Source organism: Aquarana catesbeiana, linkage group LG09 (genome assembly GCF_042186555.1).
Source record: "Aquarana catesbeiana isolate 2022-GZ linkage group LG09, ASM4218655v1, whole genome shotgun sequence".
In the NCBI taxonomy this organism is placed as follows: Eukaryota; Metazoa; Chordata; class Amphibia; order Anura; family Ranidae; genus Aquarana; species Aquarana catesbeiana.
In genome coordinates, this window is record NC_133332.1 from 320,923,285 (window position 1) to 320,945,170 (window position 21,886).

The 21,886-nt window shown below is 44.8% G+C and overlaps 1 protein-coding gene and 1 pseudogene across 1 annotated transcript in view; both read right to left on the reverse strand.

The window, feature by feature from the left end:
- Positions 1-1,589: 1,589 nt before the first annotated feature.
- LOC141109057 (U2 spliceosomal RNA) lies at positions 1,590-1,722 on the reverse strand (annotated as a pseudogene).
- A 6,673-nt stretch (positions 1,723-8,395) lies between these two features.
- Positions 8,396-21,886, reverse strand: part of SLC7A3 (solute carrier family 7 member 3) — a 30,523-nt gene continuing 17,032 nt past the window's right edge. Inside the window, exons 7-11 of the mRNA XM_073600791.1 lie at positions 19,871-19,973; positions 17,328-17,539; positions 16,678-16,844; positions 15,610-15,718; positions 8,396-13,228 (exon numbers count right to left, since the gene is read on the reverse strand). Of these exons, the coding sequence (XP_073456892.1) occupies positions 13,089-13,228; positions 15,610-15,718; positions 16,678-16,844; positions 17,328-17,539; positions 19,871-19,973 (731 nt within the window). The 3' untranslated portion in view covers positions 8,396-13,088. The remainder of the gene's footprint in view (positions 13,229-15,609; positions 15,719-16,677; positions 16,845-17,327; positions 17,540-19,870; positions 19,974-21,886) is intronic.

Consider the following 21,886-nt stretch of genomic DNA (forward strand, 5'->3'; position numbering starts at 1 on the left):
TATTATAAGGGTATCAGTCTCGCCCGCTCTCTCCTCAATACAAATCTACGAACAAACCCATAGAAGGCACTCCTCAGTAGGCCTATTCCTGGTGTCAACCCTCATCACCTATAATTGTATGGCCAACAGGTTGACCATCAATAGAACCTGGAAAAACCCCATCCATGTATAACGATGAAATAAAAAAACTACATCAATGGCATAATGATCAATGAGATAGTAATGGGCACCCCTGAGGGACAACCACTAAAAATGATGGAGAGTTTGGCAGCCTTGGACAATGTACTTGCATGTTGGGACTGATCGCTCTCAATAACTCTTTGGTAACCATTTGGACGGCATATAACTCTTGGACCCCCCCCCCCCCATATTTCTTTTTCCCTTTCTCTTCCTATTTTTCTCTTTTTACCAGGCTAATGAGGGATATTTATGGCTTTGGACAGGTGAAAGGAGCTTCCGTAACCCTCTGGAGCCATTTAAAGCCAATCGAGCAATAAAAACACCTTTCCCAAATTGCCACAATTTTACCAAATCTTTACCAAATCTCTCCCAAAAATTTTACGAAATCTTACCAAATTTTACCAAGTCAAAGGAATTTTGGAGAAACAAGATTGCCACAATTTTACCAGATCTGATTGTTAAGGAAATTTTGGAGAAATATGATCTCTCAGTTCTGCTCACCCCCCCCCAAGGTGGTATACCATTTGCAAGGTACTCATATAATGGTGGCAGATAATATGGAGACCTATTGTGTGTAATTGTTTAGGAGACCCTATCACCCTATTGTGGAGAGTTTGCCAGCCTTGGACGATGTACTTGCGTGTCGCGGCTAGCCACTCTCAGCCTTGTTAACTATTTGGACGGCAGACGACTCTTGGACCCACAATCTTCTTTTTTTTTTCCCCCCTTCCTCTTGTTAACAGGCTAATGGCAAACCCTCACCACCTATAATTTTATGGCCCAACAGATTGACCATCAATAGAACCTGGAAAACCCATCCCTGTGTAACGACTAACTAAAAAAAAAAGATCAATGGCATAATGATCAATGAGAAAGTAATGGCCACCTTAACAGACAACCACTAAAAATGATGGAGAGTTTGGCAGCCTTGGACAATGCACTTGCATGTCACGACTGACCGCTCTCAAGAGGCAGGTGCTAAAAAAGCGTGTTCTATGGTGCAGTGACTGCCACTCACAGTGATTTTTTGGCACCCCTGGACTGCCACTCCAGGTGCACATACTCCATAGGCTTTCAAGACTAACCCTGGCCACCGGCCCGGACCACAGCAGCCCCCACCCCAGGCAGGAAGGCATGGAGTTATGGAAGCTTGGTGAGAGCCCTTTACCATCAGGCCTCACCGTCGTTCCGTCCCTCCTACCTAATTACATTCGGGAAATACTGGCCGCTTCCCCAGTGGGAGTAAGGGGAGCCAGCGTTCTCTCTCAAATAACTGTCCGGAGCTAGAGCCGCCCCAATCCAGGCCAGAAGGCCAGGGTCCCGACCCTCCAGATCAGACCCTGTGGTTCTCCATCCCCATCAGAAGGCTTCCCTTTCGGCTACAAACCGCTCCAGGTCACCTTTACTCCAGCAGGTTTTGCATAGCAACCGCCATCCCATCTCTATCTCACCATAGATCAGGGACGGAAGCAAGCGCCACCTCCTGGAAACTGATAAGAACAGATACTACACTTGATCTTAGCCAAAAGGCTGAGAAGCAATTGCAAGTTACCCATATAATGGTGGCAGGTAATATGGAGACAATGCATGGAGTGTGGATACATATTGTGTATAATTGTTTAGGAGACCCTGTCCCCTCCTTTTTATAGAGAGTTTGTCAGCCTTGGACAATGTACTTGCATGTCGCGGCTGACCGTTATCAATAACTTCTTGTTAACTATATGAATGGCAGACGACTCTTGGACTCACCATCTCCTTTTCCTCCTTCTCTTTTTCACTTTGCTCTTGTTAACAGGCTAGCGGTGAACCCTCATCACCTATAATTTTATGGCCAACAGGTTGACCATCAATAGAACCTGGAAAGCCCCATCCCTGTATAACACCAAAATTAAAAAAAATACATCAGTGGCATATTGACAAATGAGAAAGTAATGGCCACCTTAACGGACAACCACTAAAAATGATGGAGAGTTTGGCTGCCTTGGACAACGTACTTGCATGTCGCGGCTGACCTCTCCCAGTAACTCCTTGTTAACTATTTGGCAGCAGACGACTCTTGTACCCCGGACCCCCTCTCATATTTCTTTCCTTTCTCTTTTTCATTTTCTCTTTAACAGACTGAGGGACATTTTTTGGCCTTGGACAGGTGAAAGGAGCTTCTGTAACCCTCAGAAGCCATTTAAAGACCATTTCATCGCTAAAAAAACAAACAAAAAAACAAAACACCTTTCCCAAATTGCTACAATTTTACCAAATCTGGTTGTCCAAGAAAGTTTTGTGATCTGCCAGTTCTGCTCACCCTCCAAGGTGGTATAACATTTGCAAGTGGACCATATAATGGTGGCAGATAATATAGAGACAATACATGGAGTGTGTATAATGGTTTAGGAGACCCTGTCACTTCATTATGGAGAGTTTGTCAGCCTTGGACAACATACTTGCATGTCGCGGCTGATCGTTCTCAATTTAACTTCTGGTTAACTATTTGAACGGCAGACGGCTCTCTGACCCACCATCTCCTTTTTCTCTTCTTCATTTTGCTCTTGTTAACAAGCTAACGGTGAACCCTCACCACCTATAATTTTATGGCAACAACAGGTTGACCATCAATAGAACCTGGAAAGCCCCATCCCTTTAGAACAGGGATCTCCAAACTACGGCCTTCCAGCTGTTGCAGAACTACACGTCCCATGAGGCATTGTAAATCTCTGACATTCACAGACATGACTAGGCATGATGGGAATGACCACGACCTGAAGCTTGAACACAAGCTTGACCAAGACTTAAAACCATGAGCACGGCTTAAAGCTTGATCTGAAGGTTGCCCATGACTTAAAGCAGGCATCTTCAAACTACGGCCCTCCAGCTGTTGCGGAATTACACCTCCCATGAGGCATTGTAAAACTCTGACATTCACAGACATGACTAGGCATGATGGGAATTATAGTTCCTGAACAACTGGAGGGCCATAGTTTAGAGACCCCTGCTCTAGAACACGAAAATAAAAAAAAACAGATCAATGGCATAATGAGAAAGTAATGGCCACCTTGATGGACAACCACTAAAGAGTTTGGCTGCCTTGGACAACGTACTTGCATGTTGTGGCTGACTGTTCTAAATAACTTCTTGTTAACTCTTTGAATGGCAGGCAAATCTTGGACCCACCATTTTTCCCCCCTTTCTCTTCTTCACTTTTCTCTTGTTGACAGGCTAATGAGGGACTTTTTTGGCCTTGTGCAGGTGAAAGGAGCTTCTGTAACTCTCAGGAGCCAATTAAAGCCAAATGAAACTCCCCCAAAAAAATATAAAAAATTTAAAAAAAACACGAAAACCTTAACTTCACCTTTCCCACATTGCCACAATTTTACCAAATCTGGTTGTCCAAGACATTTTGGAGAAATGTGATCTCTCGGTTCTGCTCACCCCCAGGCAATGGTATACCATTTGTAAGTTATCCATATGATGGTGGCAGATAATACGGAGATAATGCCTGGATATAATTGTTTAGGAGACCCTGTCACCTCATCCATTCAAATTAAAGTGATGGGCTCTGCCCCCTCCACCTAACACTCCCTTAGCAGCATTCCATCTCCCATGGCTGCCATTGCCAAATACTGCGACAACTTTTCACGATACAAAGGTGCTTCATCATACCTAAAACCCAACTCTGGTCAGGTCAACTAAACCACAAAATGTGTGACCAGACTGGAGTTCACCTTCAATGTCATCCATTCAGGGTTTACACCTTTTTTTAAAGCCACAATTGGTGTACAATGGGTTTGACCCCCAGGCCCCCATCCTGAGTAATTTACGGGCCGCACATACTTTCAGAATATTTAACGCTTCACACAAGGGTTGGGTTGCTGAATAACTTTACATTCCTCAGCTCGTTCACTACCATGGAAGAGCCTCAAGGTGTCCTACAAGTGTGAGAAGGACTCCGCCGGTTCCTGATGATTAATGTCTGAGGGTTACCTACACTCAAGCAGGGTGAGACATAGGAGCAGAGAAGGCGGAGCGCAGTGCCCTCACCAACCAATCAGAATCCATCTTCTAACAGTCTGACTTCTGAAAGGCAAGCTCTGATTGGTGGCTATGGGTTAGCCCCTTTGCTCCATGCAGCACAGAACTCTACCCAATCCGATAATGTCTGCCAATTCCAAGCAAGGCGAAACCCGGAGCTGTAAATATAAAAAATGCTTTTATCTAATTTTTTTGGAGGGGGGGGGGGGGGGTTGCTGTTTTGGTGTGAAGTTGGACTGAGAACAGAGAGGGAGGAAAATCTGTGTGTAACCCTCCATGAAGTTATCTGCCCTTCTGAAATGAGCTTTGGCTCGGTATCAGTCTCTTTGCAGTCCCTGTACAGCAGAGCTCAGATTGAGGGAGGGAGAAGCAGTACAAAGGAGCCAATCAGTTAATTTGCTGATAAGGAGCACTGTCCAGTCAGAGGCTAGGACGGGCCTGTGACAGCCTGGGCTCAGAGGAAGTGAGTTGAATGCTGCTGGCTCTTATTCATCCTGAGAGCCTGAGGACATCCAGAAAATAAGTACCGCAGGGACAGCTCTGGATTAAAGGTGAGTGTTGCAGCAAAAGTGGATATATATATATAGTTTGTTTTTTATTAAGGTTTTAAAGGGCTATCATTTAAGTCTAAGGGAGAGGAGAAGCAACTGACCTGATCCCTCCTCTGGCAATAGCGCTCCCCCCATGCTCAGGTGGTGGACTGTCCCTCGGTGTTCAATGCAGAGCTATGGAACTTGCTTTGGTTGTGATGATGTCAGGACCTTAGACTGCTGGAGCATGGAGAGCAGTGCCCGGGACAAGGTCATCCAGCGCCCAGGGCAAAGATCCCAAACTGCTCCCCCCTCCCACCCCATTATATATGCGAGCTTGGGGATGATCCTACCCCCAGCAGTCAAAATGAAGTCATTGCAAGAACTGAGGCTGTGCATGGTGGGCTTGGCGCTGACAGGAGTAGTGATGCTGCCGTCACTACTCCTATCAGGCATATGGTCAGAACAGCAACCCCCCCCCCCCCCCCTGCAGTATACAACTGCGCCCAGGGCGGCCGCCCCTTTCTGCCCACCCCTTGTCTCGGCCCTGATGGAGAGAGATGCTGTGGGAACAGGTCTAGCAGCGTGGAGGAGCCGAGGATCAGGTAAGTCGATCTTTTTTAATATCCTCAAAGACCTAACCGAGAAATTAACCTGTGCAGTGGGGCTGGGCCAAGTTCTAAAATTTTAACATTTCCCAGACTTGGGCTTTAACTTAATGCTGGTGATTGGATCTAGGGCAGTGGTTCTCAACCCCTGTCTTCTAGTACCCCCACCCCTGTCTTCTAGTACCCCCAACCCCTGTCTTCTAGTACCCCCAACCCCTGTCTTCTAGTACCCCCAACCCCTGTCTTCAAGTACCCCCAACCCCTGTCTTCAAGTACCCCCAACCCCTGTCTTCTAGTACCCCCAACCCCTGTCTTCAAGTACCCCCAACCCCTGTCTTCAAGTACCCCCAACCCCTGTCTTTAAGTACCCCCAACCCCTGTCTTCTAGTACCCCCAACCCCTGTCTTCTAGTACCCCCAACCCCTGTCTTCTAGTACCCCCAACCCCTGTCTTCAAGTACCCCCAACCCCTGTCTTCAAGTACCCCCAACCCCTGTCTTCTAGTACCCCCAACCCCTGTCTTCAAGTACCCCCAACCCCTGTCTTCAAGTACCCCCAACCCCTGTCTTTAAGTACCCCCAACCCCTGTCTTCTAGTACCCCCAACCCCTGTCTTTAAGTACCCCCAACCCCTGTCTTCTAGTACCCCAACCCCTGTCTTCTAGTACCCCCAACCCCTGTCTTCTAGTACCCCCAACCCCTGTCTTCTTGTACCCCCAACAGGCCATGTTTTGAGAATTTTACTTCCGTAAAATAGCTGTCCAAAAATACCAAGCCATTGACTCCGATTTAGCTAGTTACGGACCGCCCGCCGTCGTTCTACGTCGGCTGTTTGACGTTGAGTACCGTTGTTACGGTAGCAGATAGCTGCCATAATCTTTTTAAACGGCGGGCGGTCCGCTTTCAGATAAAAAATGGTCTCTGCTGCGGATTCGCCGCAAGATCACTTTTATCGGCAGCGGGAGAGGTGCCCCCCCGCGGCTCCCCAGTGGTCTCAGCCGCTTACCGGAGCCATTGGTAGCGGCGGAGATGGTTGGGTCCTTTCCCCTCTGAGGCATGGAGTGAGGGAAAGATGCCCCCCCCCACTCAGGCTCCATACCATTGGATGACAGAAGTGACGTGAAACATCACTTCTGCCCAATGGTGTTTAAGGGGAATTTTTTTTTATTGAAAAAAAAAAAAAACACATTTATTTATTTATGTTATCGCTTTTAAGTGTAAATGTGAGATCTGAAGTATTTTTGACCCCCAGATCTCATATATAAGGAGGACCTGTCATGCTTTTTTTTTCTATTACAAGGATGTTTACATTCCTTGTAATAGGAATAAAAGTGACCCAGATTTATTTATTTTTTTAAGAGGCACTGTTAAAAAAAATAAAAATAAATTAATTAAAAAAAAGTAAAAGCGCCCCGTCCTGCCGAGCGCGCACGCAGAAGGGAACGCATACGTAAGTCGCGCCGGCATATGAAAACTGTGTTCAAACCACACATGTGAGGTATCGCCGCGATCAATAGGGCGAGAGCAATAATTCTAGCCCTAGACCTCCTCTGTAACTCAAAACACGCAACCTGTAGACATTTTTAAACGTCGCCTACGGAGACTTTTAAGGGTCAAAGTTTTGGCGCCATTCCAGGAGCGGGCGCAATTTTGAAGCGTGACATGTTGGGTGTATCAATTTACTCGGCGTAACATTATCTTTCACAATATAGAAACTTGATTTGTTGTAGCCGTATTAGTGCAATTGTGACAGATATGTGACGAACGCAGGTGTCAGATCCCTGCCCTCCTCGCTAACTCGCGACAAAGGACCGGCCAACCTCACACCACGCTGTCACTTATGTAACAATGCCACTCTCAGCTGCGCCCAGCACAAAGATTTCCACAATCTAGGTGCGAGCAGCCTGATGCCGCGTACACACGAGCGGACTTTACGGCGGACTTTGCCCGGCGGACTGGATTTCGTCGGACAATTCGATGTGTGTGGGCTCCAGCGGACTTTGTTTTCTCAAAAGTTGGACGGACTTAGATTTTAAACTTGTTTAAAATTTATCCGTTGAAATCGAGTCCGGTCGAAAAGTCCGCTCGTCTGTATGCTAGTTCGACGGACAAAAAGGCACGCTAGGGCAGCTATTGGCTACTGGCTATGAACTTCCTTGTTTTAGTCCAGTGTACGTCATCACGTACGAATTCGACGGACTTTGGTGGATTGTGTGTAGGCAAGTCCGTTCATTCACAAAGTCCGTCGGAAAGTACGTCGAAAAATCCGCCGGGCAAAGTCCGCCGTAAAGTCCGACCGTGTGTACGCGGCATTAGAGTGATTGTCACTGGGCTAATTACACAATTAACCCTTTAACTGCCACCACCCCCGTTTAAAAGACCGAGCCGGGGGGAGACTCGTAATTTTGCAATACCAATTATAATTTTAGAATAAGCGTCTGCCACACACACTGCCACACACAATATAGAAAAAAATTGGGCTAACTTTACCGTTGTCTTATTTTTTTTTAAATTCAAAACAAGTGTATTTTTTTCCCCCCCCAAAAAAATTGCGCTTGTAAGACCGCTGCGCAAACGCGGTGTGACAAAAAGTATTGCAACGACCGCCGTTTTATTCTCTAGGGCAGGGGGGTAGGCAACCTCGGGCCCTCCAGCTGTTTTGAAAACTACAAGTCCCATGAGACATTGCAGGACCCTGAGAATAGCAGGCATGGCTCCCAGAGGCAGAGAGGCATGATGGGATTTGAAGTTTCACCACAGCTGGAGGGGCCGAGGTTGCCTACCCCTGATCTAGGGTGTCTGAAAAAAAAAAAATTATATATATTATATAATGTTTTGGGGGTTCTAAGTAATTTTCTAGCAAAAAAAAAAAACTGATTTTAACTTATAAACAAGTTTGAAAAATAGTCCCGGCCTTTAAGTGGTTAAAGCACCTGTGCAATAGGAGGGAAAACCTGCAAACTTGGCCTGTTGGGGGTACTTGAGGACCGAGGTTGAGAAACACTGATCTAGGGCATGTGAGTTTTAAACCAATGAAAATCCAGAAAATCCAAGAATAGAAAAAAAACACAATATTTATTTGTAAAAAAATACAGTTATAATTATGTCTGATATTATAGAGTACATAACATTAGAATTCTACATCTCCATAGAAAAACAAAAAAAAACACATCACTTTCTATACAACAAACAGGAAGGCCATTTAAAAAATATACAATACAATATATAAGAGTTACATTACAAAAACAAAAATAGAGCAACAAAGTGCATTTCTGATGATCTCTCTGGAAAATACAATGTTGCCTTTTCTGATCCCTACAATTCATAATACGGGTTACAGTGCAATAAAACAGCAAATGTAAATGGCACTGAATGTATGCAACTCAATAAATACAGTTAACGGGTATAAAATATGTCCTGTTATTGACCTGCCACACTAGGGGCCCATTTATATCTTTGTGCCCTATGTGCGTTAACAACAATGCACAGCAAACATTACAGGGGGGGGGAGGGGTTGCTAAAACTGGAGCACTCAGAATCTGGTGCAGCTGGTCATGACAGCCAATCAGCTTCCAGTTTTAGCTTCTTCAATGAAGCTTTGACAATAAAACCTGGAAGCTGATTGGTTTCTAGGCACAGATGCACCATATTTTGCACCCCCCCCCCCTTACTTCTTATGTGTTGTCATTCTTTTTGAATAGCATTTCAACGCACTGAAGCAACAATGCACCATGGGGTGCTGCGTTACAAATTTTGTGACATTTTGGCAGCCCATGGTTTTCAATGAGCAGCCTTAAAATGACGCACATAAAAAATATGGCACAACGTGGGGTAACACATCTGAAACATGGTCAATGGTCCTTAATGAAGGAAATAGAGACAAGTCTTCAAGATCAGGGGGTCTCCAAACTTTCTGTCCTTTGGGGCTTTAGGGGGGCTGGACTTTGGCCATTGGGAGTAGAAAAGGTCTTGCTGTCAGTGGGAAAAACTGTCCCCTATCATTGGTGTCATTGGGAAAAATTGAGCTCTATCATTGGTGTCATTGGGAAAAAATTGTACCCTATCACTGGGAAGAATTGAGCCCTAGCATTGATGTCATTGGGAAGAATTGAGCCCTGCCGTTGGTGTCATTGGGAAGAATTGAACCCTGTCGTTGGTGTCATTGGAAGGAATTGTGCCCTAGCATTGATGTCATTGGGAAGAATTGAGCCCTGTCGTTGGTGTGATTGGGAGGAATTGTGCCCTGTCGTTGGTGTCATTGGGAGGAATTGTGCCCTATTGTTGTCACTGGGAGGAATTTTGACCCATTATTGGTGTCATTGGGAGGAATTGTTCCTCTTATTGGGGTCCATGGGGGGGAGAAAATTCTGCCTCATTGGTCCACTGTGTGGATGAAATAGACAGATAAAAGCAAGCAAAGGGCCGCAGTTTGGAGACCACTATTCTAAATCAAAAACACAACATAGGAGGGGAAAAAAAAAAAAAAAAAGACGTAACCTAAAATCAGCAGCACAAAGATATAAAACTGAACTAGTTACAATGTATCTCCAGCCAAAATATTTGATTTTATTTTGGATAAAATTGGGAATCTGTTTCCTGTTGGGATATAAACCAGATATCGGTTCTAAAAACTGATTGGGGTTCTTCTAAACTTTCCCCATTCTATCCAAAATTTTGTAAAAAAAGTTCTGGCTGGACAGACGCTTTAAAATATGAATGACCTTCTGCGGTTGAGGTTCGTCCTCACCACAAAAAAATATATACATCATTTTATTCTGTACATGCTCCCACCTCTTACACACACACATGGCGGCAGTTGAACACAATAAATAACACTCACTGATCAAGTATTAATGTGTTTCAGTATTCAAACATTATGGAAATAAGTGCTTGAATTAATATATCAATTGGAGCAGAGGAAAGTCCTATGAAGCTCTACTGAACAGATCAAGAAAATGTATTTTTCTTACACTCTTTGCCCTTTCATAGAGTAATTGGTGTAAAGCTACTGCATGGCAGGTACACTATAGGACCGATGTTTGTATACACCTCACCATCACACCTACAACCCCTCCTCCATATATAGTATATGGACCCCCCCTTTCCAAATGATGGAGTTCAGGTGTCTTCAGTGAAGGGTTCTGGGACGCCTCCATCATACAAAGAGACTATGGTAACAGTTTGGTGAAGACCCTTTTTTGTTCCAGCATGACTGTGCCTCCCCTGTGTACAAAGCCAACTCCAAAAAGACATGGGTTGATTGGTGTTGGCCAGCTCGATAAAGACATGGGTTGGCCAGCTCGATAAAGACATGGGTTGACCAGCTCGATAAAGACATGGGTTGACCAGCTCGATAAAGACATGGGTTGACCAGCTCGATAAAGACATGGGTTGGCCAGCTCCATAAAGACATGGGTTGGCCAGCTCCATAAAGACATGGGTTGGCCAGCTCCATAAAGACATGGCTTGGCCAGCTCCATAAAGACATGGCTTGGCCAGCTCCATAAAGACATGGCTTGGCCAGCTCCATAAAGACATGGCTTGGCCAGCTCCATAAAGACATGGCTTGGCCAGCTCCATAAAGACATGGCTTGGCCAGCTCCATAAAGACATGGGTTGACCAGCTCCATAAAGACATGGGTTGGCCAGCTCCATAAAGACATGATGTGACCAGTTTGTCGTGGAGGAACTCCAGTGTCCTACACAGAGCCCTGACCTCATCCCTACTGAACACCTTTGGGATGAATTGGAACACCGATGGTAAGCCAGGTCTTCTCATCAAACATCAGTACCTGGCCTCACAAATGGCCACAAATTCCCATAGACACGCTTGTGGAAAGTCTTCCCAGAAGAGTGGAGGATGTTCCCATCACAAAGAGGGGCAACTCTATAATAACGGCTGGGGTTTTGCACAGAGCCCTGACCTCAACCCTACTGAATACCTTTGAGATTAATTGGAATGCCAAAAGTGAGTCAGGCCTTCTCATCCAATATCAGTGAATGACCTCACAAATGGGATCAATTTCTCAGACACCCTCCAAAATCTTGTGGAAAGTCTTCTTAGAAGAATGCAGGATGGTATGAACACAAAGGGGGAGGGGGGGGGGCATTTGCATGGTTCAACCAGTTTGTGCAGAACACTCGAGTTCCTCCACATCAGAGCCCTGACTTTGACCCTACTGATCAGCTTTGGGATGAATTGGAATGGCGATGGTGAGCCAGGTGTTTTTTTGGTGCCCAAAATGAGGCCTAACACGTCTAACATCAGAGCCTGACCTCACAAATGGGCACAAAATTCCACAGACACTCTCCAAAATCTTGCGGAAAGACTTCCCAGAAGAGTTTATAGCCATAATTCTATATTAATGGCCATGGAAAAGGGTGTGGGGTGGGAGGGAGTCAACTCTATATTAATGGCCATAGTGAAGGGGATGGGCATGGTTTTGGACTAGGATGTCCTACAAGCTCATATAGGTGTGATGGTCAGATGTCCACAACCGTTTGGCCTTACAGTACATGTGGAACCTACAAGCTTCATAAACTGCTCCATTTGAGATAGCAGCTGTCAGATTTCAGAAAATCATACATACAGTCGGTACTGGTTGGGTATAAAGTTCAATCCTCCAATATGGGATGAACAATGTTCTAGAAAACTCACACAAGAGAAAACAAAATGAGAAAGGTGGATGAAATGTGCATCTCTCAGACTTCCATCCATCTCCACTATTCGGTAACATTAAGGTTCAAGTAGCACTTTGGGAAGTCACTGAATATCAAGTACAAGTTAAATACAATAAATATTTCCTAAATCTGTAAACTTTAAAAGTCTTCATCCATTCAGTCTGGAATGCCTAGAATATGTCTTCCTTGTGTGAAGTCGGCGAGTACAATATCAGCCGGTTATCAGGGAAATCTTGTGCTCTCAGTTCATTTCAAACGTTATAAATAACTCTTCTGGCACGTTGCAACGGGAATGTATCATCGGCGTTACAACACTGCCACTGATTGTGTTTATATTTTGTATCTCATCATAAATGAGACAAAAGAAACTGATATAAAATTAAAAAAAAAACGTGAGAGGAACACGGAGGACTACACTACAAGATTGAGATGACACTGCCAACGTATGTTGGAGCGTTGAGACAATGTAATACTTCACTAGCTGCCTGAGAAGAATGAAAGGTCACCATCACTCCAGTGAGGAGTCCCATGGATTTATTGGTGGAATGTCACATTTGCCAGATAAGGCCAACATTTCAGGGTCTTGTAGTGTTCCTTCTTCATGGTGACGAGGAAGATGGCGACCTTATCTGACATTCCACCAATAAATCCATGAGAATCCTTAATGGCGTGTTGGTGACTTTTCATTCTTTCACTGGGGCCTCACCCGGCGCCATCCTTCGCCATCACTCCAAACACTCTCCTTTTACATTGGTCGAATACTGCAAGGCGTGCAGCCCAGATCCACCTTAGACTATAAGCCGACCAAGTAGATCTGAGGACCGCTAGCTGTAGGCAGGAGAAGCCTGGACTGCAAAGCTAGCCATCTGTAGGTCTCATGATATCACCCTACAATAGGACTCATGCATTGGAAGAACAACAGATGACTGTCGCCATCGCTGAATATCACCTGTAGACCACAGAAATGAGGATGTAACAATTGGGGCCATAATGTTGTAAAATGGATGAAGGCAGATTCCTCCCTAATAAATATACTGTACACGACATCAGTCTCCAAACTCAAAGAGGTCAACACACGGCCGCCGCTGAGAGGTCCTGGCCTTTCGATTCGGGAAGAGCTTCCTTTGTTTTCAGAAGACTGTCCTTATTTTTATCGTTGCGTTCCTCGGTGCTGTTCCATATACCGTATGCAAAATAGATGAGGAACCCTAAAACATAAAAAAAAGGAAAAAGAAAAGATCATCATAAAATGTTTCATAGTTAGTCTGGTTGAAAAAAAGACACAAGTCCATCTAGTTCAACCAACAGAAGGTAGAAAACTAAATAAAATGATACAATCCTATACCCACAGTTACATAGTCTGGTTGAAAAAAGACACAAGTCCATCTAGCTCAACCAATAAAAGGGGGGGGGGGAATAAATAGAAAAATAAATCCAGGGATCCAGAGGAATCACAATAAAGCATGATCCAATTTGTTCCATTGGGGGGGGGGAAATTCCTTCCTAATCCCCGAGGCGATCAGATGTTCCCTGGATCAACTTTTTCCTATAAATATTAGTATCTCGTAGTCCGCCTGAGTGACTATACAGAAGACACGTGCAATTTGTTTAGTTCCGAATTAGTTTTTTTTAAACAAACTTTGACAAATTCGTTAATTCCGAAATTTCAAAATTTCGGAAATTCGAAATTATGAAATTCGAACTTATGAAATTTTGAATTTCATAATTTTGAATTTCCTAAATTCGGAAATTCTAAAATTTGGAAATTTGAAAATCCGAAAAGAAGAATGAAAATCTGAAAATTCAAAAGAAAAGAAAGAATGAAAGAAGAAATCTGAAAATTCGAAAACCCGAAGTAACTAATAAATATTAAATTATAGGTATTGGAATTTCCTTTCACATTTTGGCTGTTAGTGAACGTAACGAGTAGGAATTTATCCGAAGTTACAAATTATTTGAAATAATGAATTCCGCATCTAAACGAACGTAACGATCTAATAATAATAATAAACAATAATAATAATAATACCTTTTTGTTATTATTAATTTGTTCAATTCCATTTGTTTAGATGCAGAATTCGTTATTTCAGATAATTCGTAACTTCAGATAAATTTGTATTTGTTACGTTCACAAACAGCCAAATTTGAAAGGAAATTCCAATGCCGCATCTAAGCGAATGGAACGTAACGATCTAATAATAATTATTATTATTATTAATAATAATAATAATAATAATAATAATAATAATAAAACCTTTTTATTATTTATTATTAATTTGTTCCATTCCATTTGTTTAGATGCGGCATTCGTTATTTCGGATAATTCGTAACTTCAGATAAATTTGTATTCGTTACGATCACAAACAGCCAAATTTGAAAGGAAATTCCAATACCTATAATTTTATAGTTATTATTAGTTATTATTCCCAAATTTTATAATTATTCGAATTCGAATTTTTATATTATTTCGATTTTCTTTCTTTTTTTCAGATTTTCAAATTTTTTAATTTCCGAACTTTCGAATTCCGAAAATCTGAATTTTCGGATTTCCGAATTTTTTCAAATTTCTGAAAAAAGCATAAAAACGAATAAAAACGAACACATTTTTTGTCAGTGCACATGTCTACTATACAGTATATGGGGCCGCGGACCTCTTATATCTCTATCTGTGCTTGGTTAGCTGCTTTGGAGGGCAGGGGAGACGTTAGGGGTCTAATAGGCCCCTGATGTCTTCCTAAAGAGTACCTGTTACAGCCAGGGAGGCAGCTAAACAAGCATGATCAATGCTTGATCAGCTGCTTTTGGAGGGCATGGGAGACACCAGGGGTCTAATAGACTCTTGATGTCCTTCATAAAGACCTGTAACCTGTCCAAAGCTTTCAAATAGGGGGCTTGCTAGCCCCTTGTGGTCGCAATAAAGACAATTAAAAAAAAATAAAAAAAAGTGTAAATAATATAAATTAAAAATTAAAAAAAATAAATAGTAAAAAAACTATTTTAAAGCACCACCGCCCATCATTTTCTTTACAGGAGCTTTTGCTCTAATGTTTGTGTTTAGAGACTGTTTTGTATCCCAGATATATCCTTGTAGTTTATATGTATCTGATGTATTGAATACCCAATGTATGTATTATTATGTATATTGTTTAATAAAAACTTAAAAAAAAATAAATAAAAAAGTACCCCCCCCCACATGCATATGTAAACAGTGATTGCACCACATACGTGAGGTTTCACCGTGAACATCAGAGTGAGAGCAATAATTCTAGGGCCACCATTCACGATGACCTCCTAAATTAGTAACCTTAAAGCGCCCCCCTATGAAAAGTTTTAGGTACTGTCATTTCTCGGGGGCATGCAATTTTCAAGTGTTGACATATTTGGTATCCATTTAGTCGACCCAACCTCATCTTTTCTACCAAAAACTGGGTATCGGATTGTCTTTGTGTGCACTAAAAATGTAATCTTACTGCATTTTTTCCTGATTTGACAAATGGCAAATATCGTGTAACATCATTTTTTTTTTTTTCAATTTAGAGAGAACTTTACATATGAAGATATTGTTGTTATCTAAGTCCACGATGCTCACCTAGCACCATCCACACTGCGAATCGGATCCAGGTCTCAGACTTCAGCTGCATCATGAAGTACAGGTTTATGAAGACGCTGAATAATGGGAGGACGGGGAGGGCCGGCACCTGGTGGAGAAATGACATTGAACTATTTATACTTCTGTTTATCGTCCCATATCGAGGTCACCACAAAGATAAGATATAGAGAGCTACACACCTGATACAAAACGTTTTGTTCACGATAAAAAAAAAAACAAGAAAAAAAAAACAATATTTTCCATAGAGATTACATTTTTACATCTACAGAGTTGCCCAGAACCACCTCCTGATGAAGACTTTGCAACACTTTCACCAAAAAAATAAATAAATACAATTCCCATAAAGATAATAGTCTACTTTTCATAGTTAGATTAAAAATAATACATGTCCATTTAATTAAACCCAAAGATAGAAATAAAATAAAACCTTCGTATACAGAATCCTAAGCTCAAAGTTGACCCAGAGGAAGACAAAATAACCTTTATAAAATATATGTATCAATTTGTTCCTAGTGGGGGGAAAAAAACTCCTTCCTGCCAATCCGATACGTCTCAGATCATCTGTCTACATCGTATTTCTTAATGATATTAACAGTCAATTATATTGTGTGCATTTAGAAATCACATTCAGACTTTTTTTTTTTTTACATCCACAGAGCTCGCTCCTGAGGAAGTTTTTTTTTTTGGCTGTGTAAATGTGGAACAGACTTCCTCAGGAGTGAACTCTGTGGATGTAAAAAAACAAAACAAAACTCTGTGCATCCATGCAATAAACCATTGCACCCCTTCCAGTGCTGGGACAAGGTCATCCACCCCCCCTTTCCTTTAGGGTTAGGGTCAGGGAGCCGCCACCCCTGTAATAAACCATTGCGCCCAGGGCAGCCTCCCCTCCTGCCCACCCCTTGTCCCAGCCCCTGGAGGTTACTAGTATCAGTTCTTTCATTGTATATCGGCACCAGCCAGGGTTTGGTCGCCTACGTTGATTAAAATATGAAGATCCATGGCAGGCAGGTGGGGGGGGGGGGGTGCAGAGGAGATGGAACCTACCTTGAAGGTCAGTTTGGTTTTGCATTCTGGCTGCCTCCAGATGATCCCGGTAATGGCGGCGGCGACCACGGACATGACGACTAAAGACACGATACAGGCTGGGCACCCGTTGAGAAGATCTTCAACTTTAAATGCCAGCAGAGCGCACAGGGCAACGAACAGGACCGCTGTACAAGAAAAACGGAACAATTAGGGGAAATGCAAAAAAAAAAAAAAAAAAAAAGGCAACGATGGAAGCGAAACTCTGGGCAGATATAGAAGATGAATAACAATATACACTAAAATGTATTATTTTATGTATTTTTTAATGCAAGCAGCGTCAGTACTGGAATCTACCTTGGTATCAACCTCTTACAAACGCCAGCACAGCAGAGTTCGGACTGGGAGAAGGCACCAGTCACTTGTGCTGCTAACAAGGTGGGATGTTGATAGGAGGAAAGAGCAGAGAGATGGGGCTGATCAGTCTGCCGCTTCTCCTTTCACTGTCCAATCAAAGGCTGGGGGAGGGACAAGACTTGTAAATGTTACTGAACTGCTGAATGAAAATCTCAGGACTGGATGGACAGAGATGCAAACCACTCCCATATATATATATTATATATTTGCCCGGAGTTTGGCATTCGTACATCTTAGAGACAAAAGACACTCACTTAGGACGGTCACACATCCGTAGACGATGTATCCGGAGGTCTTGGTGGGCTCCTTGCTGGTCGGGAACAGAAGATGTTTCACCAGGAAGGTGTCGGGTTGTGTGGAGTACGGGGTGATCTGGAGGTCGATTTCTGCCGCCCCGTTGTCGGCATCGTTCAGCTTGACCATCTCGGTGTCCTTGCGTAGGAGGATCATCAGCTCGGGTTGGTACCTGAGGGGTCCGAAAGACAACGGTCAGACAAAGGCCGGCGATGCCCGCGGCTATCCACTCAAAGCCGGTCCCCTCTAAGGGTCAGTGCCCACTGCATCTCTAGGCCTCGCCTCCACACTCTACAGGTCAGTGCCCACGGCATCTCTAGGCCTCGCCCCCACTCTACAGGCCAGTGCCCACGGCATCTCTAGGCCTCGCCCCCCACTCTACAGGTCAGTGCCCACGGCATCTCTAGGCCATGCCCCCACTCTACAGGCCAGTGCCCACGGCATCTCTAGGCCTCGCCCCCACTCTACAGGCCAGTGCCCACGGCATCTCTAGGCCTCGCCCCCACTCTACAGGCCAGTGCCCACGGCATCTCTAGGCCTCGCCCCCCACTCTACAGGTCAGTGCCCACGGCATCTCTAGGCCACGCCCCCACTCTACAGGCCAGTGCCCACGGCATCTCTAGGCCTCGCCCCCACTCTACAGGCCAGTGCCCACGGCATCTCTAGGCCTCGCCCCCCACTCTACAGGTCAGTGCCCACGGCATCTCTAGGCCATGCCCCCACTCTACAGGCCAGTGCCCACGGCATCTCTAGGCCTCGCCCCCCACTCTACAGGTCAGTGCCCACGGCATCTCTAGGCCTCGCCCCCACTCTACAGGCCAGTGCCCACGGCATCTCTAGGCCTCGCCCCCACTCTACAGGCCAGTGCCCACGGCATCTCTAGGCCATGCCCCCACTCTACAGGTCAGTGCCCACGGCATCTCTAGGCCACGCCCCCACTCTACAGGCCAGTGCCCACGGCATCTCTAGGCCTCGCCCCCACTCTACAGGCCAGTGCCCACGGCATCTCTAGGCCTCGCCCCCCACTCTACAGGTCAGTGCCCACGGCATCTCTAGGCCACGCCCCCACTCTACAGGCCAGTGCCCACGGCATCTCTAGGCCTCGCCCCCACTCTACAGGCCAGTGCCCACGGCATCTCTAGGCCTCGCCCCCCACTCTACAGGTCAGTGCCCACGGCATCTCTAGGCCATGCCCCCACTCTACAGGCCAGTGCCCACGGCATCTCTAGGCCTCGCCCCCCACTCTACAGGTCAGTGCCCACGGCATCTCTAGGCCTCGCCTCCACACTCTACAGGTCAGTGCCCACGGCATCTCTAGGCCTCGCCCCTACTCTACAGGTCAGTGCCCACGACATCTCTAGGCCTCGCCTCCACACTCTATAGGTCAGTGCCCACGGCATCTCTAGGCCTCGCCCCTACTCTACAGGTCAGTGCCCACGACATCTCTAGGCCTCGCCTCCACACTCTATAGGTCAGTGCCCACGGCATCTCTAGGCCTCGCCCCCCACTCTACAGGTCAGTGCCCACGACATCCCTAGGCCTCGCCTCCACACTCTATAGGTCAGTGCCCACGGCATCTCTAGGCCTCGCCCCCCACTCTACAGGTCAGTGCCCATGGCATCTCTAAGCCTCGCCCCTAGTCCAGCCAATATGGAGGCTACAATTGGTGACTCTACTGAAACTGCACTGTGCCTGGCTCATCTTCTCTTATTATATCCTTCCTCCGGCCCCCCCCCCCTTCAGGTGTTCCGTCTCCTTTCCTGGACTACCTCTGATTTCACCGCATACTGTGAGCTTCTCACCATGTGCAAGTCAGATTGAGCCCTACCTCATTTCCTAGCTGGAGAACATCCAGCATCATCTAGCCTTTTCCTCTCCAGCCTGACTGTCCCTGGCCCCACCTCCTTCATTCATCAGCATCACATGTGGGCGGTCTGCATGCAAATACAGGCTGCCTAGGAACGCCCACTCCTCCAGATTTACTCCCATCAAGGCAATTTCGATATTTGCATAACTCCTAAGGGTAGTACCTATGCAAATACACCCTACCTAGGAATGCCCACTCCTCCAGACTGGCAGCCACCCATCAAGGAAAATTCATATTTGCAAAACTCCTCCCAAGGGCATTCAATATGTAAATACAGGCTGCCTAGGACAGCCCACTCCTCCAAATTTACTCCCACCCATCAAGGCAATTACATTATTTGTAGAACACCTCCCAAGGGCATTCAATATGCAAATGCAGCTTACCTAGGACCGCCCACTCCTCCAGACTGACACCCACCCATCAAGGCAATTTCACATTTGCATAACTCCTCCCAAGGGCAGTCTGTATGCAAATACAGCCTGCCTAGGACCACCCATTCCTCCAGACTGACACCCACCCATCAAGGCATTTTAATATTTGCATAACTCCTCCCACTGCTTCCATCAGGACTGAGGCCAAGGCAAAATATAAGCAGATTAAACTTCAGCTTCAGAGCCATTATTGATGATTCCTTACCTGAGGATGACGACACAAGCCGCAACCAGAGAATACGCCAACAAAGTGCCGATGGACATCAACTCCATCAGAGCGTCCAACTCAAACAGGAATGCCATGAGAGCTGTGAGGGGGGAGGGGAAGTGAAAGCAGTCAGAATAACAGACCAAAATTCAATTATAAGAATAATAATAATAATAAAAATATTAATAACAACCAAGGATAACAATAATGGCATAATAACAACAACAAATAATCAATACTAACAACCAATAATGGCTACTACTGCTACTAATAATAATAATAGCCATTATTAGTTATCTTTATTATTAATATTAGTTATAGTTGTTATTATTGTTGTTTTTATTATTATATTTTGTATTAACAACAACTAATGGTAATATTATTACGATTGTTATATTTATTAGTTATTGTTGCTGTTGTTATAATATAATAATAAATACTTATAATAACAGCAAGAACAACAATAAGATGAATAATATTGATAATGAAATAATATTTATTATAATAACTGCAATAACAATAAACCTAATATTAATAATAATAATAATAATCACCAATTATAATAAAAGCAATAATAATACGATTAATAATAATATTGATAATATTAATCCCTGAAGACAGATGTGGATTTGGGGGTGTTGTAGACCTCAATATTGGAGTAATTTCTGTAGAGGACGGCGGGGACAATGAGCCCGGACAGATTTCAGACTCGGTACGCCAATATTGGCAGTTTTGTGCGTGTTGCACAGCATGATATCAATGTAGCTCTTTGCCTTCATCGTTCAGCCGTGGTGCGATACTGACTGTGGTTTTTATGGACGTCCTCCGGCATTTCAGACATATTCAGAGGCGCTCGTCTTTTTTTTTTTTTTTTTTTTACACCCCAAATATTGAGGATTTTACTCTGCCAGGACTGATCTCCGCTTAGCAGCAAATTTAATGAAGCAGAAATTATTTCAGAATCCCCATCTGCTGCAAAATATTCCAAACATTAACATCATCCCATGTTCCCAGACTTTCCAAAATGATAAACTAAAAAAAATTGTGTAGTGTAGAAAAGGTGAGAATGTTTGGACCTGACACCCCATGGAAATACGGGTCTGTTGTGGAAAAATTTCCAGTTTTTAAAGATGAACTCCAGACAAATTGCTACATACATATACCTTAGTTTGTGGTCTGGGACCTGAGCTCAGGTCATCTGGTTGTGGTCTGGGACCTGAGCTCAGGTCATCTGGTTGTGGTCTGGGACCTGAGCTCAGGTCATCTGGTTGTGGTCGGTCTGGGACCTGAGCTCAGGTCATCTGGTTGTGGTCGGTCTGGGACCTGAGCTCAGGTCATCTGGTTGTGGTCGGTCTGGGACCTGAGCTCAGATCATCTGGTTGTGGTCTGAGACCTGAGCTCAGGTCATCTGGTTGTGGTCTGGGACCTGAGCTCAGGTCATCTGGTTGTGGTCTGGGACCTGAGCTCAGGTCATCTGGTTGTGGTCGGTCTGGGACCTGAGCTCAGGTCATCTGGTTGAGGTCTGGGACCTGAGCTCAGGTCATCTGGTTGAGGTCTGAGACTTGAGCTCAGGTCATCTGGTTGAGGTCTGAGACCTGAGCTCAGGTCATCTGGTTGAGGTCTGAGACCTGAGCTCAGGTCATCTGGTTGAGGTCTGAGACCTGAGCTCAGGTCATCTGGTTGAGGTCTGGGACCTGAACTCAGGTCATCTGGTTGTGGTCTGGGACCTGAGCTCAGGTCATCTGGTTGTGGTCTGGGACCTGAGCTCAGGTCATCTGGTTGTGGTCTGGGACCTGAGCTCAGGTCATCTGGTTGTGGTCTGGGACCTGAGCTCAGGTCATCTGGTTGTGGTCTGGGACCTGAGCTCAGGTCATCTGGTTGTGGTCTGGGACCTGAGCTCAGGTCATCTGGTTGTGGTCTGGGACCTGAGCTTAGGTCATCTGGTTGTGGTGGGTCTGGAGCTGAGCTCAAGACAAGTCATCTGGTTGTGGTCTAGGACTGAGCTGAGATTAT